Source organism: Lissotriton helveticus, chromosome 3_2 (genome assembly GCF_964261635.1).
Source record: "Lissotriton helveticus chromosome 3_2, aLisHel1.1, whole genome shotgun sequence".
Taxonomy (NCBI): Eukaryota; Metazoa; Chordata; class Amphibia; order Caudata; family Salamandridae; genus Lissotriton; species Lissotriton helveticus.
In genome coordinates, this window is record NC_136062.1 from 149,040,955 (window position 1) to 149,066,521 (window position 25,567).

Here is a 25,567-nt window from a genome sequence, read left to right on the forward strand (position 1 = left end):
ATATCACTCATGGAAACACGGAACACATATTGTACCTGCAGTGTCTCCGTAGGGCCAAATGCATCAAATGGTACTTTATCCAATACAGTTCCATCAGTGACGGGGCACGCTGAAATGTTTAATGAGGGAATGGTCTCTTTTATTTTTATGTGAGGCGGAATGTTGGGCCAACACCCATCAGCCAGTTCTGCAGCAGAGCTTTGTGTGAGGTAATGGCTGTTGATCAAAAGGAAAAGAGCAGCCACAAACCCAATCCACAAGAACAAAAATACCATGGAAAATACAATCCAGCTATATATCTAAGTCCGAATCAGAGAATTGTATTTTAACCAGGAGATGACACAAATCTGTGCTGGCGGTGAAGGCAAAACAGAAGACAACGAAAAAATTATCTTGATCAATATAACCAGAGGAACTCATCTGAAATAGAGGAGACTGTGATTCTGGATGGACAGTTGGTTCTTGTACCGCAGATAGGGCATCAACTGGTGGATCAGACTGCACAGTGTCCATTACTGATTGTGTAGAACGTGTAACAGGAATCTGGTCAACTGAAGTCTCGAGATTCCCCTCCTGCAGCCAGAGAGAATCCGCAAGGATGGTGCTCACCGGCTGTAAAGCAACATTCTGTGTAGAAACACCTCAAGGCATACTATATAGCATTGGCTATCTGGTGTAACTTGACATGTTCAATGACAGTTCGGGTACCCTAAAGACCAAGCTCCATAAAAGGAGTGTACGGTAGGAGGGGCCGAATTCTTTTTTGATAGCGATCTTTTGACAAACTAAATCATCAACGTTAGGAAGCCAGCCAGTAACTGGAATCTGAACAGCAACATCCGATTAGAGAGAAGGCAAATGACTTTTAGCCAAAGTATCACAACTTTTCTGTAGATCCTGCAAGAAAGCACAGTGGCTATCCACGTTATGGTCTGGAACATACTTCTTGATGCCAAAGCGCATTTCATACGGTGTCCGCCCAACCAGAGATCTTTCAGGGAGATTATTAAACGCTTCTGTACCCCGTAAAGATGAGTCAACCAGTCGTGTTCCTTAATAATAACCTTGCTGTTAAAGACTGCACGGTTCATCTGCTCCACAAAAGAGTTGCACTCTGGCCTATATGGAGACGAGAAATGCACCTGCACTTCCATCGACGCCATTGAATCACGGTACACCTTAGAGGCAAAAGCCGTACCGTGATCCGAATGGAAAGCGCCACAGGCATACGTTCCGACAAAGACCTACAAATCCTTAATAGTTTAAGCATCAGCTGAATGCTGTGGCCAGACACACAGGAACCTAGAGCAAGAAACGACTACAACCAAAATATATTTGAATGCATTATCAGATACAAGGGGTCCGCAACGAACTAGATAAATGCAGCCAAAGAGCTGATTTGAAATATAAAGGTGTGTCTGAGATGGACGTGACAGAGTACATTTTATTTGTTGACAAACATCACAGCATAAGACATAACGGCAAGTCGGTTGGTATAGACCACACCACTCGTAACGTTGTTGTAAGAGTGATACAGTGGCTGCAACCCCTGCATGGGCAGAAGCTATGCCCTCATGCTCGGCCATTATTAATGAGTGGCTGCAGTCGAGGTTCGGTATCAATCGATCTCAAAGGGAACCTTGTCAGTAGTTAACTGGCATGCATATTTAGAAGGAAAACCTTGAGAACAAGCTGTCCTCTTTGGACAGGCAGCTAAAGCAGCCCAGATGTTCTCATCAGTTTTAGTCATAGAACGCGTAATTACGGCTACCCTAGTCGTAGCTACTGCAGATTTGCAACCATCAAATTACCAACAGCGCGCTCCTTTTTCATGTTTATGGCCCAATTTGTATAAAACGTGTAAATAATAGGCGATCTTTAAGATAAGCCTCCTTGATCCACAGCATTTTATGCTTTAACATGCTGCCTTTTTGAATTTCGAAAGTCATTTTGTTTCCAAAAGTGTAAATTGTCATTGTAAGATTTTACACAGTAAAAAGAATCGTACACCAGTTTGGTGAGTGACTCAGGATCAGAATGCTCAAAAACCAAAACCAGCGCTTTTAGCTCGCCCATTCACCTAGAGCCTGTTTATGAATCAAAGTAGAGTGGAAAACTCCCTAGTTCATAGTGCCTACAACTATAGCACAAGCTGCAAAATAAGTTTTCTTAGAACCAATGACTGGTTGTGCTGAACCATCAGTGTACTGTAAATGATACATTTTTACTGATCAAGAGGAAGAAGCGTAGAAGGCAAGGATGAACATGTTCATATTGAAGAAACTCTTGTGTTTGTAGCGAAGGTTAAAAAACAAAGAAATATCAACAGATGTCAAATACTTAGCCCATTGACTTCAACATGGGGGAAGGGCTTTAGAATGAGGAACAGTAGTTTTTTTACGGACGATATTGGTAATCAGGTCGTACTGTGGGTGTTCTGAACTGCAAAAGTGCATGCATGACTATTCAAATATCTATAATCCTAGAACTGTCAGCTTTCAAAACCAGAAAAAGAGGATTATTCATAGAAGAGACAGTGCTCAAGAACACCCTGATACTCCAACTGACTAAGAATGTCTTTAAAAGATGCATTTGTGTCACGTTTAATAGGATATTGAGGCTGCGGTTGATGGGTGAAACAAATCAGAATAACATGTTGCAGAGAGTTCACATCCCAACCAACCTGGTTGTGGTATAGGGCAGGAGTCCACGCAAGGGCCCACTCTGGAAGCATAAGCATTCTGAAACTCCTCATGGACGAGATGTGAATAAGAAGGGAGGATATTTCTTCCCCACGAGGACAAGCAAGAATAAAGGAGGGAGGCCAATCGGCCTCCGCTAATAAAATGTCATATGAAGAAGTCAAACTGTCCCAAAAAATAGCATTAATGTTGCGTTTAACATCACCTTCAATCTGAATGATAAAGGTTATCAGGCGGTGCAACCTCCTATCCACTGTCGCAACTGTAGCAAAGGTTTCAGTTGCTCTCGCCTCCAGAAAGCCGCAAAGTGTCTGGAGCACTACAGTGACATTCACTGTGCTGTCGAGGAGGGTCACCACCCAACTCTTGTCCAGGAGAAGGGTTCTCACTGCCTAGGGCATATTTTGCTGTTAAATCAGCAACCTTCTTTTGGAAGGGATGTTCCTCTCAATCAATCAGGGGTTTATAAAGCACGCTATTCGCCCGTGAGGGTCTCAAGGCGTTGGGGGCAGGGGGTGCAGCTCCGGACCAGTTGAAGAGCTAGGTCTTGAGGCTTTTCCTGAAGGTGTGCAGAGTGGGGGAGCGTCTGATGTTGACTGGGAGCTCGTTCCAGGTCTTTTCTGCGATGTAGGAGAAGGCTCTTCAGCCTGCTCTGGCACTGCGGATGCGTGCGACTGCCAGAGGCGATGTCGGTTGAGCGGAGGTTCCTTTTGGGTGCGTGGAAGGAGACTCTTGCGTTGAGGGATTTGGGTTCGATGTTGTGGAGAGATGTGTAGGCATGGGTGAGTAGCTTGAAGGTTACTCTCTTCTCGATGGGGAGCCAGTGGAGGTCTTGTAGGTGCTGGGTCATGTGCTTGTGTTGCAGGGTTCCGAGGACAAGTCTGACTGTGGTGTTCTGAATGGTTTGGAGCTGGTGTAGCAGGGTTTTGTTGATTCCTCTCTCTTAACTTTAGTGTCAAAAGAGCTCTGAGTGCCCTGGTTAGGCTGCATGGACTCCCCTGGCCTGCGATCTTGTCGCCCACCTCTGTCGTACTGTTGATCAGATGATTCCTGAAAGGAATGAGAATTAGGAACCTGAATATGCTCTGAAGTCTAAATCATATCGTCACTTAGAAGCATCCGTTGACGGTGATCCGCCACGAGACCTGGTTTTCTGGTGTTGTCTAGATTTATCCCATGATTTCCTAGGAAAAAATGGACAACCTTCCTTTTCAGGAGTAGGTTTGCCCAAAGATTGTGCAGATGGTCTGGACCCCAAATTATTACAACCCAAAGATGTATAAATATCAGAAATAATAATAGGCTACTTATGCATGCGGTCGGTTGCAGCCACAGCAGTAAGTCGCTGACTAATAATCAAGGTCGCTGCTACACCTTAACATTAGAACGAAACGTTTTGGAGACTATGGGAAAATTACCTACTAGCTCCATCCTCATCTTTTTATTGCATATGTGAGGTCGAGTCCCCTCTTCAAGAGAATGAGCATGTTCTAACGGCTCCATTGTTAGATTGATATTTTTTTTTCTTCCTGCCACCAGTTTCAGATGGCTTGCACCGGAGCTCTGTGCATCTTCAATGCCTTTGCAGTCTATGGAAGTGCAATAGATTCCTAGCGTTTTCTACTTGAAGAATCCAACTCTGCCTCGCCATCGTCAGCCATCTGATTCAAGTTACAGTAACCATTGCGTTCGAGTCTGCTTCAACACGAACGACACCTTCCAAGTTCCACCGATATCAATCAATCAATCAGGGTTTTTTTTAAAGCTCGCTACTCACCCGTGAGGGTCTCAAAGCGGTGGGGGGAGGGGTGCAGCTCCAGTTTCAGTCGAAGAGCCAGGTCTTAAGGTTCTTGCTGAACATGTGCAGGGTCGGGGAGCGTCTGACGTTCACTGGGAGCTGGATCCGGGTCTTGGCTGCGATGTAGGAGAAGGCTCTTCCGCCGTCTCGGCTTCTGCGTATGCGGGCGGGTCTCTGCCAGTGCGAGGTCGGCGGAGCAGACGTTCCTCTTGGGTACATGGAAGGAGACTCTCTCGTTGAGGTATTTGGGACCGATGTTGTGGAGGGATTTGTAGGCGTGGGTAAGCAGTTTGAAGGTGACTCTCTTCTCGACTGGGAGCCAGTGGAGGTCTCGTAGGTGTTGGGTCATGTGTTTGTGTCTTGGTGTCTCGAGGACGAATCTGGCTGCGGTGTTCTGGAAGGTTTGGAGCTTGTATAGAAAAGTTCTGTTGATTCCGGCGTAGAGGGCGTTGCCGTTGTCCAGCCTGCTGGTGAAGAGCGCGTGGGTGAAAGGCCTCCTGTATTCGTGGGGAATCCATTTGAAGGTCTTGCAAAGGGTGCGAAGGCAGTTGAAACTGGTGGTGGCGACCGAGTTTATCTGGCTGGTTATGGTGAGGGATGAGTTGAGGATGAGGCCGAGGTTCCGTGCGTGGTCGATAGGGGTGGGTGAGCTACCGAGGGCGGAGGGCCACCAGATGTTGTCCCAGGCGGAGGTGGAGGGTCCGAGGAAGAGGACTTCCGTCTTCTCAGAGTTGAGCTTCAGGCAGCTATCCTTCATCCACGCTATGACGTCCTTTATTCCTTCCTGGAAGCATAGTCTGGTGTCTTCGGGGTTCTTCGTGAGGGAAAGGATGAGCTGGGTGTCATCGGCATAGGATACTATGCTGAGCCCATGCTGTCTGACGATGGTGGCGAGGAGGCCCATGTAGATGTTGAAAAGCGTGGCGCTGAGCGATGATCCTTGGGGTACTCTGCAGTTGATCTCTGTGGGTTTGGAGAGGAAGGGCGGCAGTCTGATCTTCTGGGTTCTGCCGGAGAGAAAGGATTGAATCCAGTTGAGAGTGATTCCTTGTATCCCAGTGTTGTGAAGTCTGGCTGCAAGAGTGCGATGTGAGACAGTGTTGAAGGCTGCAGAGAGGTCTAGAAGGATGAGGGCCGCAGTGTGTGCCTGGTCGAGTAGCATGCGGATGTCATCAGTGGCGGCGAGGAGGGCAGTCTCAGTGTTGTGGTTGCTGCAGAATCCAGACTGGGAGGTGTCTAGGGTGGCGTTTTCTTCAATGAAGGTGGTCAGCTGGGCATTCACTAGTCTCTCTGTGACTTTGGCAATGAAGGGGAGGAGAGAGATGGGTCTGTAGTTTTTGAGGTTGGTTGGGTCGGCCGTGGGTATCTTGAGGAGGGGTTTCACCTTCGCCCGCATCTGGGAAGGTGCCGGATGTGAGCGAAGTGTTGATGGTCCGCCCTAGTTCGGGTGCGATGGCAGCGGCGGCCCTGTGGTAGTTGTGCGGTGGCAGGGGTCCGTGGAGGCTTCAGAGTGGACTTACTTCATGGTCGCTGTGATATGTCCGACGGAGGCAGTGTTCCAGCTCATGACGGTTGGCGGGGCGGGGTGTGGTCCGGCGACTGTTCGCTGAAGTTGTTGTAGAGGGTATTTATCTTCAGATGGAAGTAGGAGCTGAGCTTGTTGCAGAGTTCCTGGGAAGGTGTGACGTCTGTGGCTTTGCTGGGGGGTTTGGCAAAATGCTGTATGATGTTGAACAGTTCTTTGGCGTTGGTTGCGTTGGTGTGGATTTGGTTCCTGATAAAGGTCCGTTTGGTGTCTCTTATGTCCTGGTGGTATTCCTTTAGGGCACTCCTGTAGTTGTTCAGGGCTTCCGTGGTTTTCTGTTTTCGCCAGGCTTTTTCGAGGCGTCTGCAGGAGTGCCTGGCTTCTTGTAGTTCCGTGGTGAACCAGGCGGCCTTCAGGGGGTGTTATTCGGGGGGTGGCGGAGAGGTGTGTGCTTGTCGGCGGTGAAGTTCTTTGGCTGCGGAGTCGATGTTGGTCGTGGCGCAGAGGGGGTCGAGGAGGCGGCTGGTGTTGAGGTGTTCCTCTGTGATCTTGTTCCAGTTCCTTCGTGGATGGCACTGGGCAAACTTGGGTGCGGTGGAGGTGTTGAAGGTGAAGTGTACACAGTGGTGGTCTGTCCAGGGGGGGTTGGGTGGTGTGGCTGAATCGGATGTTTGTCCCTCCTGTGAAGATGGGGTCATGGATGTCTTGCTCTGTGAGTGGGAGTGTTGACGAGCTGCTTTAGTCCGAGGTTGGCAAGGTTTTCGAGGAGGGTGGTGGAATTGTGGTTGTTGAGGTGGAAGCTCAGGTCCCCAAGTAGTATGTAGTTCCTGGAGGCGATGGCATGGGGTGCGATGAGCTCGGGGGTGGTAGATGTGGACTGAGTGCGAGGTCCCGGGGGTCTGTAGGCGAGGGTGCTGCCTAGCGTGGTCCTGGGGCTGTTCTGGATCTGGAAGTGGAGGTGTTCTGTGTTGGGGTCGCTCGTGCTGGAAGTGGAGAGTCGGAGGGGGGTCTTGTGTGCAATGGCAAGTCCTCCTCCAGGGCGGTGGAGGCGGTCCTTTCTCTGGATCTTGTAGCCGTCGGGGATGGGGGTGGAGATGTCGGGGCCAGAGGCGGGCTTGGTCCAGTTTTCCGTGAAGAAGGCTTAGTCGGGCGAGAGGGTTTCGATCAAATTCTGTCCTACTGCTACTCATCTTTGTCAGAAATTTGTGAACCCTCTCCATTATAAACTCTCCTTTTCCTCAAGTCAGTCAGGTAGCATTGGTATATTTTTCTTTGCTCAGAATGCTTCATAAGGTCATTCCCTTTTTTCATGCAATGTGACCCACTATCGAATCTTGCATCTAAATTACAGGAATTTTTGGGGGGCGCTAGAGGGCGCACAAGCGGAATGGCTGCCTAGTCTCGCAGCTCCCGCTCCTTGGGACATTATCCTCCTAATATCCTCTGCCACGGGATCCATATCAGCCTAAATTCCCGACGTGTTGCTGCGGGGCACCTGTCCCAACACTCGGTCCAAATTTGGTGACGCTGGGGGACTCGGGGCCAGAGCGGTGCCTCTTTGAAATATTGCCGGCAGCTGCCACGGAGCGGAGGAGAGCGTGCGACCGGCCATGCGGGGCTACTTCAGGCCGGGGATTACCACGAGGGACTGGGCCTCTCCCCCGGACGGCTGGCGGACCCCTGGACAGATCTTCGCCGGCGACCCTGCGGTAGAGGTGAGAGGCGGCCTGCCCGGTGGTGCGGGGACCCCCCCTGCCCCCTCCCCCACTCCTCTCGCCGCTCCTGCTGGTGAAACTACTGCTGCCCTCTGTGTTGCGGGTTGCCGAGGAGCGGACGCCGCGCTGTCTGCCTGACCCCCGGGGGGGTGCCGGGCCCGCTTGGTGGGAGACGGCGCGGATCAGTGTGCTACCCGGCGGGACGGCTGCCTGTTGGGCCTGGGCCCTCGAGCTTGCTGCCGCATCTGCTTCGGACCTTGGCCGGCCCTGACTCTCTGCATTGTGCCTGGGATCGGGACGCTGTCCCTCGCTGCTGCACACCAGCACCGTCCACGTGGGGAGGGCGGGGACCATCATCGCCCCCCACTCATTCACCTGGCATTCCTCCTCTACACTATTAACAGTGCCGGGAGGGGTGGACTTGTTGCGACCTACCCAGACTGACCACCACATCTGCATGGCACACCCCTGCTAAGGTGTGGCTGCCATCCTCCTCACGCCTGACGGGGCCTGTCGCGCCGCCACCCTACACAGCGGCATCGACAGGCTGGGCCTCACCACCATCAGCGCCAAGACCTCGCCGCTCCCCTCCCGGCCGCCGGGCCGCACAGGGCCTGCACGGACTCACCAGTACCCCGTGCTCTCGCCGCCTGGATCCTTGTTTGCACTGTTGAGACGCTGCCCTGCCTTACTCTCGCTGTGGCCCTGCATCCTGGTGCTAGTACCCTAGCTGGGCGGCCCGTTGTACCTCTACACCTCACGCTCTTGAGGGGCCGTGCCCCGACGCCATCATGGTGCGTCCAGAGAACCGCCAAACCAAGCTCAGCTTCGAGACTGCGAGGAAGGGTGCGAAATCGACGCAGCTGGACCCGGACCCTGGCACTTCGTCCCCGAAGGCCACTGCCTCCTCAGCTAAGGACGCCGACCTATCCAGCCTGATACAAGAGATGCGACAGGGCTTCGCCACTGTTGTGGAGAAAGTCGATGGGGTCACCGCACGGCTGGACGCGCTGGTGCACAAGGTGGACCGTCACGAGGACCGCATCACAGCTGCGGAGCAACGTATCTCTGATACCTCGGATGTGGCCACGTCTCACACCACTCAACTGTCCAGGGTGGACAACCTCCTCCGGATCATAGCGGCAAAGAATGAGGATTTGGAAGCCCGTAGTCGCCGAAACAACATACGGGTCACCAATGTGCCGGAATCCACAGATACGGGCAGAATGGAGCTATATGTTGAGAAACTGCTCAAGGGATCCATCGGTGAGGATGCTTTTTCGCCTCAGTTTATCGTTGAGAGGGCGCACCGCTCCTTGGCGCCTATGCCCAAGCCTGGCCTTCCACCGCGCCCCATCATTGCTCGGCTGCTGATCTACCGTGACCGGGACACTGCCCTCCGAGCGGCCCGGTCTCAGAGATCGCTACAGTATAATGGGGTCACCTTCTCCATCTACCCAGACTTCACGCCAATGGTGCAGGAGGAACGGCGCAAATTCCTCCCGGTGAAGAAAAAGCTACGCGAGGCTCAGATCGACTATGCGCTACTATACCCTGCCAAGCTGCGAGTCACCCACCAGGGCAAGCAACGGTTCTTCACCAATCCTCAGAAAGTGGAAGACTTTCTCAAATCGCTCCGGAGAGCACGCAGGGAGGACCGGGACGCGGAGGAAGATCGTGACCATGCAGACTTGCCCCCGGCGCCACACGAAGATTGATTATCGCTGTTCGCTACATTGCACACCCTTCCTGCTTCAGCTTGTGGTTATCCCGGACATTAACGCACAGACGCGAAAGGCCGACTGGACAGTGACCCTGCACGGACTCTTCATCCCTGTGGTAATGTAACCCAAGGACCACTTTCCTGGCCCTAGTCCCCACCAAGGGCGGCACAGTTCCGGGGCTGGGGTCTAGGAAGTGGCTGTACGTACTCTGTCTTACCCCTACTGGGAGATCCCCTTTGGCTTGCTGGCGTTCCAGCTGTTCATGTTGCTTGAGTTGGGGGAGGGGGGAGGGGGGTGGGTTGCTGGGTGGGAGTACTTGGCTGCTGGCATGATTGGGATGCTGGGGTGGGTGGTGGGGAGGGGTGTTCATTTGATTTTTTTTTTATGTGTTTTGTTTTTACCTTCGAGGCAATCATTTCTTGGACTGTATGCTTGGACTCTATTTTGGTGTGAGCACCGATTCCAGTAGTGCGGAGGTGGTTTGTTCGTGCTGCCTATGCCAGCGCTGTTATGGTTCTAGTTGTGCTGTCCATGGCCACTCCAGCAGTTAACACACAATTGACTTGTTTATCCTGGAATATAAGGGGGTTGAATAATGCCAGAAAGTGTCGTGATGTAATTGCCTATCTTGATAGAAATCACGTGCAAGTCGCTATGCTACAAGAAACACATCTGTCACCACAGGGCGGGATATCATTCGCGAGTAGGTGGGCCGGAGAACGTGTCTTCTCCTCCTATTCCACCTATTCGAGGGGAGTCGCTATCCTCATTGCCCACAAGGTACCCTTCCAGAAGTGTGGAGCCTTACTCGACGGGGAGGGTAGGTATGCACTACTATGGGGCAGGATAGGCCGAGACACCTTCACATTTGTAACCACATACGCGCCTAATGTTGATACACCAGCTTTTTTCACTACTCTCTGGGGCAAGATCCTCTCCATTGCATCAAGACATGTGGTTTGGGGAGGGGACTTTAACCTGGCGATGCAACCGCAGTTGGATAGAGCGGATGGGGTCTGCACATACAAGCCCAGGGCACGGGAGGCGCTGGAGGGTATCGTTGAGGAGGGCGGACTGCTGGACGCCTGGCGGCACTTACACCCCCTGGGGCGGGAAGGCACACACTTTACATCATATACCGGGACCTGGGCGCGACTAGACTATTTCCTCATCACTAGAGATGTTGCTATTGACCTGGTGGGGGTTCGTCACCTGCCGAGGACGTACTCTGATCACAGCCCTGTCTTGCTCAACTTTCGTACACCAGGATGGGACAGCCCTCGACCGCCATGGCGACTTCGCCCTGATATCCTCCTTGATAACCTGTTTCACACTGAACTGGGGGAAGAGATTGCGGATTTCTTCACTAGGAATAAGGGATCAGTAGACTCTGTCGAGCATATATGGGAGGCATTCAAGGTCACGATCAGGGGGTATTGTATTTCCAAAGGCCATGGTGTACTGCGCGCTATCCTTGCATCCATTAGCACGCTGGAGAAAGAACTGCGGGATTTAGAACTAAGGATGGTGCCCCGACTTGCAGGCCACTTTCAGGGAGAAACTGTCACGTTATGAGGAGGAGGCTGCGCGGGAAGCAAAGTTTAGGGGAAAACACTGGCAGGCCCGCAAATATTGCGAAGGGGACAGACCCGGAAAGGCACTTGCAGTGCTTACACGATCCCCACGAGCTCATAACACCATATTAGAACTCACCGACACCTCTGGCACTGCTGTTAGGGACTCAGATGCGATACTTGCTACCTTCGTGGCGCATTACCATTCCCTCTACACCTCCACGGTGGGACCCGATGTATCCTATACTGACTATCTCGGCGACGTTGCACTGTGTTGGCTTAGCGACGGTGATAGAGAGTTCCTCGCCGCTCCGTTCGAGCAAGACGAGGTGCGTGAGGCCATTATGTCCCTCAAGAACGGCAAAGCTCCAGGACTCGATGGCATACCAGCCAAATTCTACAAAGCTTACATAGACGTTATGGCCCCAGTACTCAGCGAGGTCTTCTCAGAATCCTTGTGCGATGGGGTACTCCCCTATTCCATGCGCGAAGTGGTGATTACATCCCTCCTTAAACCCGATAAGGACCCCAAATCCTGTAACACCTATCGGCCGCTCTCCCTCCTAAATTGCGACGTCAAGGTGCTTGCTAAGGTCTTGGCCACTCGGCTGTCGCTGTTAATGACCAGACTCGTATTGCCCGACCAATCAGGATTTGTGGCGGGTAGGTCTACCTCCCACAACCTTCGCACGCTCTTCTCCCTACTCCGCACAGTGCACCCTGACACACCCGTGGCGGCCATTTTCCTTGATGCGACCAAGGCATTCGACTCTGTCGAATGGCCATACCTGTTCTCTGTGCTGGCTAGTATGGGATTTCCCAAATGATTTATATCCTGGGTTCACCTGCTGTATACTCGCCCTGTGGCAAGAGTACTGATCAACGGTCATCTATCTCAGCCCATCGCGCTTACCAGGGGTACCAGACAGGGGTGCCCTCTCTCTCCCCTATTATTTGCCATTGCTGTCGAGCCTCTCGCCTGCAGGCTGCGCCAAATGCATCGCGGCGGCGCAATACAATGCTTGCAGCGCCAGATCGATGTGTCCCTCTACGCGGATGACATCACACTATATGTCAAGCATCCCGAAATATATCTTAACCCGTTGCTCAGGGAGTTTGTTCTATATGGCGGGATGTCCGGCGTCCATATCAACTGGTCCAAGTCGCAACTCTTCCCTCTGACCGATGCGGTGACTGACTTCCCCCTTGATTACCCGCTCGAGTGGTGTCGGTCTGATCTCCGCTATCTTGGGATCTGCATTTCACGAGACAGGGACGAGACGCTGCGGTCCAACTACGGGGTAGCGTTAACCAAACTGATTGCTTCAGTGGACCGCTGGATCACCCTGCCGCTATCCATGGCCGGGAGAGCGTCGCTCATAAAAATGGTGGTACTCCCCCGCTTTCTTTATCTCTTTATCAATATACCTTATTTCCGTGGCGCAAATTTTTTTCGGACCCTGCGGTCGGAGCTGCGACGGCTCTTTTGGGGTGGCAGGAGTCCCCGACTTAAGTGGTCCACCATTACCCTCCCCTATGAGAAGGGAGGTTTTGATGTCCCTGATTTCGAGGCCTACTATCAGTGTGCGCAGGCGCATTTCGCTTACCACTGGATGGCCCCTACTCCCTTTATGCCACATGTGGCAGTGGAGGATTGGATCGTACATCCTCTCCCGCTCAATGGCTTGCTTCACTGTCCTGAATCTGCCATTACTACACCAAATACGTCGGTCTCCTGCACCTTAGACGCATGGCGCCGCATCACCAAGAGTTTGGCTTGTAAACTTCTCTATTCGCCCAAGTTACCGCTCACGCATCACCCTGATCTTACCCTTTTGGGAGAACTGGGCTTTCGCAGCCTCTGTGCAAAGTTACGAGTTTCCTGCTGGGGAGACCTATTCTCCAATGGCACCTTCAAGTCAGCGGACCTGTTCTTTGCTGAACATGGCCGCACCCCACTCGACCTCTTCTACTATGTGCGGCTGCGGGCGGGGATGAGAGACATCCTGACAGACTTTCCCAGTGAGCCTGACACCCTACCACCGCTACACTTTTTATTGAGCTCACAGGATGGGACCCACCTGGTCTCCGGCCTTTATCGTCAACTTAGGGGAGCTGCCCCGGTACCAGAGTCCACTGCGCGGCTGCGCTGGTCTGCCGAGCTTGCTCTCGACATTTCAGACGAGCAGTGGCATCGCTGCTGCGCGCTCACCTCTCGCATCTCTGCCAGCAGCAGATTGAAGATCATTCATTATAAATACTTGCAGCGAGTGTACTACACGCCGGTGAGGAAACGGCGGTTCGGCCTGGCGGAAGATGACCGCTGTGAGCGATGCCATGTAGCTGGTGCCGACTTTCTTCACTTGGCATGGGCATGCCCTCAGGTGGCGGACTACTGGCAACAAGTGCTGGATGCTCTCGCGGAGATGGTTGAGGAGCCCATGCCCTTTGACCCACTGGTGGCCTTACTTGGGGACTCTGTCCGCTTTCCCAGATCCTGCCGGAAATTTGTTGACACTGCGCTCCTGCTGGCCAAGAGACGTGTGGCGTGCCGATGGGGTCGGGGCAGAGCGCCCAAATTCAAGGATTGGCTGGGCGACTTAACTTACTGCCAAGACCAACATGCGACATTTGCTTAACTGTTGCCCATTTCGAGCCGTCCCGGCGACATCTGGGACCCGCTGGTGCGGTATCTACTCGCACGCTCAGATGACGCGAGCTCGGCGGGCGATCAACTCTTCGTAGAATAGCGCACTGCTCTAATGCTGGACCTGGCTGGGGACCCTGTTTCTGCGTGCATGCCTCCTCCTTGTGCTATCTGGGTGGGGTCCCCCCCCTAGATTCGACCACTGTACACTTGCTGGCCTCCCCCCCCCCCCCCCCTTGGACTCCGTGCGACACCCACACCATGGCTCTACTCCCTTTGATTGCCACTACTCTTCCTCACCTGCACGAGGTTTCATATGTGCCCTACCTGCCATATTTCGCAACACCCACCGATGGCTGACTTCCTGGGGTTCCGCTCCTGCCCTGGCTTCTGGCTTATAGCGGCCCTCTTGCTGGAACGGTTGTGACCTGCACACGCCCTTATGCTCACCTCCGCTCACATAGGGTGCCACACCTACTCACTGCTGCTTAACTCACCATGTAGCATGACTTGCCTCTTAGTTACCACATAGTTGGGTTGTTTGGTTCAGTTGTTTTAAAACACCAAAAACAGAGAGGGACGAGCTTTCTCTTTTCTCCAATAGAAAACGCTGTTCTGCTGCTGTTCATCCTCTTTTACTAAGCCACATCGGTGGCGCTCCCCCACTTCATTTCTCCCAAGTGATGCCGCCGGGCCTCCGGGATGCCGGCATACAGGCTGTGTTTATTTCTATTTCTCATTGCTGCCGGCCTCAGGGTTGTGGGCACGAAAAGCTGTGTGACATGTCTTCAATTACACAATAAAGCAGAGTTGAACTCCCCCCAAAAAAAAAAAAAAATAATAATAAATTACAGGAATTTTCTTTATACCAGACTATCAACTCCTCTTCTTCAGAGGTTGCAAATTGTTCAGAACTCTGCTGCCTGGCTGCTACTAAACGTGCTTCCACGTGGTTCCATACAAGTCACTTAAAAGACGTTCATTTCAATTAAAAAACATGCATTATTCGAGGCACTACGGATTGTTCAAGCCTTTTCCAACATTCGGACTGTCTGTCTCAAACAGAGATCAGCTCAGAAGAGGGCACCACACCTATGGAGTCCAGAAAAGTTAGATTCTATTCTTTGTTTCATAGATCATGAAATCTGGTGTCTGTGCAGATTAGACCCATTTACCTCCTGCCTTAATACTTAACAACTGTTTTGTTTCTTTTTTTAACAAATTCTCTAGTAAGATATTGGATTATTATTTGGGGTGTGTGACTTTCTGCCTTAAGGAATTATCCCAATCCTTGTTAGGGTAAACCTTCAAAGTCACTAAATTAACCTGAGTTAAGCCCCCGATAGCTATGGGACAAAGCAGACAGGCTTAATTTAGGGTAATGTGTTAAGTATTTATCCAGTACCAGAACAATGATGTAGTCAAAACAATAAATAACTCCCCATTATTATCGTGCTCCCCCTCAACTCTCCCCCAGAGCTAATCGTGGTGACTGATGCATCACTGCCAGGCTTTGTGGGGGGGTCATCGGGTGAGATGATCATCAGAGGCCTCTAGTCTCCAGTAGGCGGACAGCTCTACATCAACTAATTGGAGCTAAAGGCCAACAGTCTAGTCCTGAAGGCCTTCCTGCCTTCCTTCAAGGGAGGCTGGTGCAAACTTTTGTGAACAATAGCACCACCATGTGATACTGTAACAAGCAAGTCGGTGTGGGGTTCTGTATCAGGAAGCTTTGCATCTCTAGAGCTGACTGGGACATCCGGGTCATATGACTGGTTGCCAACAAACTTGCAGGGTCACTGAATGCAAGAGAGGATGAACTGAGCAGATATTGTGGCTCACTGTTGTCGACCAATGGGGAGAGCCATTGCTATATCTTTTCGCCACTGTCTGGAATTCACAGTGCCAACAATCTTGCAGAAATCCAATGCGCCAAAACACTCCTTAGGAGGCATAGTCTGTAATGGAACATGGGACTGCCTCACGCCTTGCCACTACAACCTCTTTTACCCCTGGGTCAGGTCCCAGTTATCCTAGTAGCCCAGGATTGGGGTAGAAGAATATGGTACTCTGAACTCGTGTACATGAGCAACTATCCTCTGATCAGTGTACCACCAGAGGATCTCCTATCTCAGTAGATTGTGACAGGAGATTGAGCCGCACTGAGCGACTGCTTTTGATTTGCCTAAGGAGTTGGATGTCATCCTTGCAGCCAGGTGGCCTTCTTAGAAATGTACATATGCTGAGATCATTTTGTAACCTAGAGTAGACCGAAACAATTGATCTCTCACAGGTCATGCTGCTCAAAGCCCCAAGGGCACTGGAAAAGGGTATTTGTTGGTCCTTTCTGCCTTTCTCCATCTTTCAGACCAGCCGTCCTTGTTTAATGCACATGTTGTGATGAGGTTTATTAAAGGTTTGTGTTACATCTAGGTATGCTGTTACTTTAATTTTATTAGAATGTTTATGCATCTGTTATACTGGAATTTAGATTGTAGGAGTTTGAGATGAGCTGTTCGTGTGCTAACATCTAGGGGTCTTTTCCTTACGAATAAACTTCTTACAAATACATCTTCTTCTTATGACTCCACTTTGTAAAAGTGGCGACGAGGGAAAAAGCGACCCCATTGACCCCTGAGATGCTTTAAGTTCTGTAGAGAACGTTTTTGCACAAAAAAAAGGAAAAAGGAAACGAAAAAGATTTTGGAAATTTATCAAATAAGGAAGCCGATTATCTCTGAGCACTGTATCGGTGATTTGGAAATTCATTGAACTTCATGTGAGTAAACTGCTTTTCGGCTAGTCCTTCACGGAGTGAATTTTGGAACTAGTGATAATTGCATGGAAGTCGCTGTGTGCTTTTAAAAAAGAGAACCGCACGATTTGGATGATGCAGCACAGTGGATTTTCTTTCCGATTTTCAATTCGGATTTCGTATGCATTTTCTATGTTGCTGGTACTATGAAAGTCTAACCTGCATCTTTTAAATTCCAATTGCTCGAGAGCAGGCTCGCATCTTTCAAGTAGATGGATTCTCGACGCTCGTGAATGCAACAGCGTCTTCTCATCCAGCGTCTTCTCATTCGAACGGCCATTGTTTACACTGAAGCTTTGGGAAGCACGTAATTTTCGCAATGCATTATGGATAATGCGCAGTGCATTCTGGGGCGCGTTTCCTAGCAACCAGTCTTCAGCAACTAAATGAAAAAAAAAACATCGCATTTCAGGCTGGATTTCTTAAATTGATCGTCTAAAAATCCATTTATTCATTCCATATCATTTAAAAACTCCATTAATTAACATTATAGCATTGACTTTTGAATTACCATTATAACATTGACTTTTGAATTTCAACAGAAGACAACAGTGACTACTTTTCTTTTGTTAATTTATTAATTTTCTTCCTAATATTTCTTATTGTGGTTAATTCACTATTCATTGCTAATATTTCTTATTTCTGTGCTTATTATGTAAACTAATACTATTTTAGCTCCTCCAAAATTCCTACAAGACCCTGGTATTCCTCCTATGGTATGGGACGATTGGCGAGAGTCTTTTGAAACTTATTTGGAAGCCATTGGTGGGGAGGTTTTTCTATCTTCACGTAAATTAGCTTTACTAAAACAGTCTTGGCGTTGAAGGTAGGAAAGTATTAAAAACCTTACCCATACATACTAGTAGTACTACTTCAAAACTCTGTGAAGGTGGCGATGAAGATGCTAGTGATGAGGAAGTTGTATTTGATAGTTCAAAAGTTGAATTATTTTCGTCAGATGAATATCTTGATGCATTAAAAGCTTTAGAGGAAACTTTCGGAAGAAAAACAAGCATTGTTGTGGAGAGACACACATTTTTTTCAAGAGCACAATTAGTAGGCGAAACAGTAGAACAATATGTTGCTGTGTTAAGAAGATTAGCTGCCACTTGCAAATTTAAGGGTAAACATGAGGAAATTATAAGAGATCAATTCATCAACAGAACTAATAATGCTAAAATCCAAGAAAAATTATTAGATTTAAAAGATCCATCCCTTCAAAAGACCATTAGTGTTGCTAGAAGAGTTGAGAATAATTCTCGATACGTCAAGGAGTTAAGTAATGAACACTGTAAAGATCGCAAGTTTTCTGACAGTAAAGATTCAAGTGATGTGTGTGCTGTTGTTAATAACAAACCAAAATATTTTGATAATAAGTATAATACCAAGCGTGATAATGTCAAGGTTAATCTTCGAACATTTTCTAGTAGTAAAAGAAATACCATGTCACAAAGCAAACCATTTTCCGGCAAAACACAGAATTTTAACAAACGGTTTTGTTTTAGATGTGGGAATACTAGACATGTTGCTGAAAATTCGTGGTGTCCTGCGTCAAATGTCACGTGTTTCAAGTGCAACAAAACTGGACATTTTGCCAAAATGTGCAGATCTGACAATCCAGGTGCATGGAAAAATTCTGTTAATTTGGTTGATCAGCCTACTTATTCAAGTAGTGATAGTGATGTTGAAGTTATGGCAATCTGGAATAATGAGGTGAATGAAATATCCAAAGAAACTCAACCTCCTAAATGTGAAATTATTATCAACAATTACAGTTTGTTCCTATGGGCAGACTCCTGTTCGCCATATACTATTATTGACAAAAACATGTGGGAGTTATGCGGCAAATCTGATCTTATATGTCCTGAAAAAACTCCTGTGGGTTATTTAGGCATCAAATTACCTGTGATTGGATGTTTTGTATCTGATATTGTTTTTAAAGGCAGAAATACACTGGGAACTGTTTATGTTGTAGAAAAGGGGAGAGCTTTGTTAGGGTGTAAGGAACAAAAGAATTTGGGGATAATTCTTGATCCAAATCATCTTGATCAAGTTCTGTGAACCTCTAATTGGCAAAAAAAAAATCCTGACCAGATGTTATTAACCCAGAGTGATGCTGGTTTCGAATGGCATAAACAATTTCCAGAATTATTTAGCCCAAAGTTGGGATGTCTTAAAAAGTTTGAACATCGGATTATCCTTAAACCTGATTGTATACCTGTAGTTCATAAAGTGCGCAATGTTCCTTTAGTGTTAAGATCTCAACTAAATATAGAACTGGATAGATTATGTCAACAAAACATCATTGAACCTATTGAAGTGTCTGATTGGCTTAGTTTTAGCACGAAAACCCAATGGCAAATTGCGCATGTGTGTTGATTTAAGGGATTTGAACAAGAATATTTGGGTGGATCGCTACCCTTTACCCAAAATTAATGAAATGGTTGCATTAGTTAAGGATGCTGAGTATTTTTCTCCAATTGATTTATCTAATGCATATCATCAGATAAAATTACACCCAGAATCTCGTCATTTAACAGCTGTTTTTCAGAGAGTTATGTGCAGAGTCCTTGAAGGTATATCCAACATGTTAGTATTTCAAGATGATGTACTTGTATGGGGGGAAAATAAAGTTGACCATGACAAGGTTTTAAATGATGTCTTGTGCAAACTCCAATGTGCGGGTTTAACTGTTGCTGCTGAGAAATGCAAGTTTGCCACAAATGAAATTGAATATCTTGGGCATACCTTGTCAGCAGAAGGTGTTAAACCTAAGAAGAATTTGTTAGATGCGATTAGAAATGCTCCATCACCATCTGACAAGGACCAACTGCGTTCCTTTTTAGGTCTTGCGGAGTATTTTTCTAAATTTGTGTCCAATTTTGCTTCAAAGGTTTTTTGTTTAAGGTTATTAATGAAAAAAGGAGCTACATTTTTGTGGAGTACTGAATGTCAATCGGTTTTTGAAGATGTTAAAAGGGACATCATAAATGCTGTCGCACTTAAACCTTTTGATCCCAACAAGAAGTCAGTCATTGTGGTGGATGCAAGTGCATATGGTTTGGGAGCTGTTTTAATGCAAGGCAAGGACAAGTTGGAATGGGTTGTGGCGTTTGCTTCGCGTACATTAAAAGGTGCTGAACCCTCATACTCGGTCATAGAAAAAGAGGCACTAGCTTGTTTTTGGGGTGTAAATTATTTCAGAAATTATGTTTGGGGTACTAATTTTGAATTAAGAACTGATCATAAACCTCTTGTGGATATATTTTCAACTAAAGGCGCAGGGAAGGCTACTCCTAGAATTGCAAAATGGATTTACAAGTTACAGGAGTATGATTTTTTGATGAAATACGTACCTGGTATTAAGAATGTCAATGCTGATTGTTTGTCTCGTCTTCCGGTCTGTGATGAGGACAGTGTAATGGATCAGGATGAGGATTGGTCAATGGCTACGGTGGATGAAGCTTGTAATGGTGCTATTGGTGTGGAGGAGTGGAAACAAGCTGTTCAGGAGGATGTTGTGTTGAAACAAGTGATTACACGGTTAGCTTCACCGTACAATCGTTTTTCATGGAGTGATTGTGAATTATCTGAGTATGACAGTATGGTCAGAACTTTCTTATGGTCCTGTAGTTGGTGTTGTTAGGAGAGCAGACAAACTTGTTGTACCATCTGGTTTACGCATTAGATTGTTCGATCTTATTCATGAGGGACATTCAGGAATGTCTGGTATGAAGAGAAGGTGTAGGTGTGATTTCTGGTGGCCTGGGATGGATAAGGATGTTGAAAGATGTGTCGGGAACTGTACAGCATGTACTTGTAGTGATAAGTCTCATGTTTCTCAGGAATCTAACATTAGTTTTGTTCCATTTCCGGACAAGTCGTAGCAAAAATTAGCTATGGATATTTTTGTGGTCCATTTAGCATTGGTAACATTGCTGGGAAATTTGCCATTGTTTTAATGGATTATTACAATAAATGGCCTGAGGTAGCATTTGTTAGAAAGATTAAGGCTTCTAATATTATTAGTTTTTGTGAAGAGTTATTTCATAGAGAGGGTTTTCCAGAGACTATTACTACAGATAATGGTCCACAATTTGTGGGTGGTGAGTTTCAAAGTTATTTACGTTTGTGTGGCGTGAAACACATTACCACTGCTGTTTATTGTCCAAGGGAAAACAGTATGGTGGAAAGATTCAACCGTGTATTGAAGGAATGCATACAGTTGGCGGTGGTTGAAGGTGCAGATTGTAAAATTGCTGTTAAGGAAATGATTTGGAGTTATCGCAATACTCCACATTCTGCAACATTAGTGTCTCCATTTAATCTTCTCAAGGGACGTTCTGCTGGTAATAAAGTAACTCCTGCATGGATGCTCAAAACTTTTTCTGATCATATTTCCAATGAGTGTCTCAGTGATAGAATGAATGTTTATCAGCAAAAGTATGTGGACAGACACAATAACAAAATTAAGAAATGTGTGAAAAGTTTTCGTCTTGGTGACTGGGTGAGATCTTCACGTTTTGGTTTGTCAAAGGATGGTTCTTCCAAATGGTCTCAGCCCAAAAAAATTCTAGAGGTAAGGGGAAATTGTGTGTTGTTAGATGATGGACGCAAATGGAATTTGGGCAATGTTGCTCTGTGCAATGATTTGGAACGTAACATCTGGTTGAACAGGAACAGTGATGTTTCTGTGCCGTCAAACCAGAACAGTGATGTTTCTGTGCCATCAAATTCGGGTATTGTTCCTTCCAAATCATCAAAATCTATTTCCAGAAAGGCTCATTCTGGTGAGGTTCAACCTAAATCTGTTGTTATTCATCCTAAGCTGTCTGCTTTTGTTAAGGAATGTGTTACAAACACGAGAAGATTATCTGGACGGATTGTGATGAAACCTGTTAAGCTCAATGACTACTTGTTATACTCTTGAATGTACATAGCATGAATTCTGTCTTCAAATGTATATAACATGAATCTTGAATATACATAACATGAATTTTGTCTTCAAATGTATATAACATGAATTTTGGTCTCCCTATTAATATTATTATTTTTTTGTTACTTAATTTTAGAAAGGGAGATGTGTTGCATCTAGGTTTGCTGTTCCTTTAATTTTATTAGAATGTTTATGCATCTGTTTGCCTGGAAGGTAGATTGTAGGAGTTTGAGATGAGCTGTTCGTGTGCTAACATCTAGGGGTCTTTTCCTTACGAATAAACTTCTTACAAATACATCTTGTTCTTATGACTCCACTTTGTAAAAGTTTGACATGTTTTCTCCCAAACTGTGATGTCACAGTGGGATCTTAACTAGATCTCAACATCCTTCATGTGCAAGTCCTTCAAGCCAATGATTAGCTGCTTGCTGCAACTACTGGCCTTGAAGACTTTCCTCCTCGTTGTGATTACGCCAGAATTTTGCTTCCTCCAAACCCTTAATAATGTGCTACTTTATGGGATGTGAGTGTGGTTTTAGGATTTCTAGCAACTGGCCTGCAAAAGAAGACTAATAGTTTCCTCAACATATCTTCAAAGAGTATCTACTGTTTCAGTCTTAATTTAAAACATTGGATTTTGGACAAGATAGTGTTACTTTTGTCTGTGCCCTGACAAACTAAATTTAGTACCAAATCCATCTCCTATCCTAGTTAACCTAAAAATCTAAGTTTCGTCTTATGAAATGTCTTAGGCCTTATGAAGATAGTACACGGACAATAAGAACCGATGCTACAAAACCAACTGTTAATCTCACTCAAAGAATCATTTGCTCCTTTATCTTCTCAGCATTCTTTGTATAACTTTCATTGGTGATAACCAGTAGATTTGGAGCTCACTTTGTGAAAGCTACAAAGGTATCAGTCTTTCCTCCTTGGAACCAGGTTGGACGACATTTTGAGAACTTCGATTGGTTCTCATCCTCTGTTAAATCACCTGTGGTAAAGGTTGCTCATTGTTAGTAAATATACTGTAAACAATCATTATCCTTGTATATAGTCCTAGCATCAAATTTAAACTTGTATAGCTTTCGCAGATAAAAATGTATAAGCCTTGTAAGAACCCGGAGATGTAGGATAATCCTGCAATGGAGGATTTGTTCATATATCACATTGCTGTACTTTGATGAATGCTATAATTAATTTTTGTGGAAAGGATTGTGTTTTCTCTTTCTTTTCCTGTTTATGGTAACCCAGTGTTAAATGTTATTGGAGACAGATGGTTACATTGTCTTTGCGAGAGCACACAAATGGATACCTCTAGCTTTTGAGATTTGTTTTTGCTATCTTTAGTGGTTTGTGATGCTGCCAAGCATTGTCACAGTACGTGTGCTTTTTCCCAATAAACAGTATTTAAAATTGGTTACACTCAATTGGCCCATTTAACTTCTCCGTAAGATCTTAGTAAATTTATGCAGGCAATGCTCTAATGGTTTACCAGTTGAATTCCTTCTGTAGACTGCAATATATATTTATTTTCCGTAGATTGTATAGTATAAAAAAAATTACAAAACCTTCATTTATTGAGTTTGTTATTTTCCATAGGGTATGCATGGAGTTCCATCAAATCCTGAAGACGTCTCAAGTATTCGACACAAAACCGAGACTGCTTCAAACAGCCAGGATTCTGGAGAAACAACTGAAGCTTCAACTCCAAAAGCAAATGCAGTTGCAAAGGGAGCCACAAGAGGAATGCTAGCCCCAAAGGAAACACCAGCCCCAAAAGAAACACCTACTCCCAAGGAAGCACCAGTCACAAAAGCAACACCCCCACAGAGGAAAACACCTGGCCCAAAGGAAGCAGCCACCCCAGAAGAAACGCCAGTTTCAAAAAGAACAAACTCCTCAAAAGGACTGTCCACACAAAAAGAAATGCCAGAATCAAAAGTGTCATCACCCCCAAAAGAAATATCGTCAAAATGCACTTTGGCCCCAAAAGACAGGTCTGCTCCAAAATCAACATCAACTACAAAAGGCATGCCGACTTCAAAAGGAGCGTCAAAAGGAGCGTCTGTATCAAAAAGGGTGACGAAAGAGGTGGCGCCCTCGAAAAGGACACCAAACTCAAAAGTGGCACCAGCATCAAAAAGGGTATCTGATTCTAATGCAAAGTTCACCTCAAAACAAACTTCGATCGTCAAGCAGTCTACAACCACAAAACAGACTTCTAAACCAGCCTCAAGAAAGAAGGAATCCGCAACAGTAAATGGCACGCAAAACACACCTGTTGATGTTGATGCAAGTACTGAAACTAAATCAACAGAAAAAAAGTCCAGGTGGAAAAGTGCAGGTTGGACTTGTGGGGAATGTTCTGAGTTGATTCCTGACAGGGAAACGTATGTATTTCACATGAAGAAAAGTCATGGAAAGGTAAGTTTTATTTTTAATGTTTGGCGCATGCATTCGTTTTAATCATTGATTGTTATTTGTTGGCATAATGCACTTTTAACCTTATTCGTGTAAATGTAATACTTTTATGCAAATGTGTGTTTACAAAGCTTTTTAACATCGAAAACAAAGTGGTTCCCAATAGAGCACAAAATTACAACCGTACATTGGTTTGACAATAGTGATAATGCTCATTATTGAGAACGATATCTATTTATTAAACTGTAAGTGCCTACGAAAAAAGCTATTTCTTTGTATATCACGTCAACCATATATAGAAAATAATTCATTTTATCACCAACATTACCCTGTATAAACATTAGTGACCTTTAATAACATATTTTATACTCCTACTCCTGTCGTGCTTGTACTGTTTCGTATTGTGTTTTCAGTAATACAATAAGAGGTTATCCCATTGATATCTTGGCGTAGCCAAATTAAAGACCGTTTGCGAGATTGCAGTCCAGTTTTTTTGTGGTGGCAAAAAGATCCAGAAGTGTATATCCTTTGGCAGGTACTCCTTACGTTGTGGTTGGCGTATTTCGGACCGAAATTGACCAGGAGCCGAAACAGCCTCAGAAGGCAAGGTGCTGACAACACCTTCAGCACCCGCATCAAAGACACCCACAAGGCCAACTTCAGTCCCGAAGAGACAGTTGATACCCAAGCCTTCCTACGCTCCAGCTTCGGTTCAGAAGCGCCATTGCAGACAACACTGTCCTCCGCTGCATTCAAGAACCAGGAGCAGCCCCTTCTGCTGTATTCTAAGATGAGCTTGACGCCTGACGGAAACATATCCTTATTCACCCACAAACCAGAGGGATCTTCACCCAGCCTCCACCAAAGGGTCAAGCCCCTATTCCGCCTCCACCCCGACTAAGACCAATAGACACCAGCTCCTTACCTCATAGACCCCATCATCCTCTACCATCCTCTCCCCCTCCTTCTCCCTTCCTCTCCCCCCTCCTTCACCCTCCTCTCCCTTCCTCCCCCTTCCTCCCCCCCCAACATCACCCCAACCACAAGAGAACTTTCCTGAATCCCCAGAGAGTTGCCCACACTCTTCAATGGGGTGGGTAGAAGGGGGAGATAGTCTACACTACCCAGTGGATCCCTATATGGCTCCATTTAACCCGCAGCCACATGATGACCCATGGGATGAAGTTTGTTAACCCTCCCGGGGATACTGATCCAGACCTTTAGCCTGTTAGACCACTACCTCATACCATGAGGTTCTGCATCGGCCTGCCGCCTTCCAGAAAGTTGAAATGCATAAAGTTCAGGAGATAGAGGACGTCCTTGTGGAGACACTGTCCTCCACCAACCACTCCTTCCATTTTTTCCCTATGTTCAATGGAATGCTCGAGACTGCTCTTGAGGCAATCTAGGAGCCGGATAAAGCAAGAATGGTCACCCCTAGGGTGGATAGGAAACATAAACCCTCTCCCTTCAGACAGAGCATACATCAAGGGACAACTCCCTCTCAATTTTCTAGTGGTTCATATGGCCTGTAAGCGTGCAAGGCCCAAGGTACCGGCGATGCACCTCCACCAGATAAGGATCGCCGGAAAACAGATGCAACAGGATGTAGGTTGCCCTTAGCGACCCATTGGTGAATTGCCAACTCTGTCGGCCGTCTCTCTAGATATGATAGGGCACACTGGGACAAAATGGAGGAGCTCCTCC

The 25,567-nt window shown here is 47.0% G+C and overlaps 1 protein-coding gene across 6 annotated transcripts in view; it reads left to right on the forward strand.

Annotated features, from left to right (window-relative positions):
• Window positions 1-25,567, forward strand: part of ZNF592 (zinc finger protein 592) — a 424,279-nt gene that overhangs the window by 281,014 nt on the left and 117,698 nt on the right. For all 6 annotated transcript variants that reach the window (XM_078684936.1, XM_078684940.1, XM_078684941.1 and 3 more), the window contains one exon: window positions 23,039-23,863. In XM_078684936.1, the coding sequence (XP_078541062.1) occupies window positions 23,039-23,863 (825 nt within the window). The remainder of the gene's footprint in view (window positions 1-23,038; window positions 23,864-25,567) is intronic.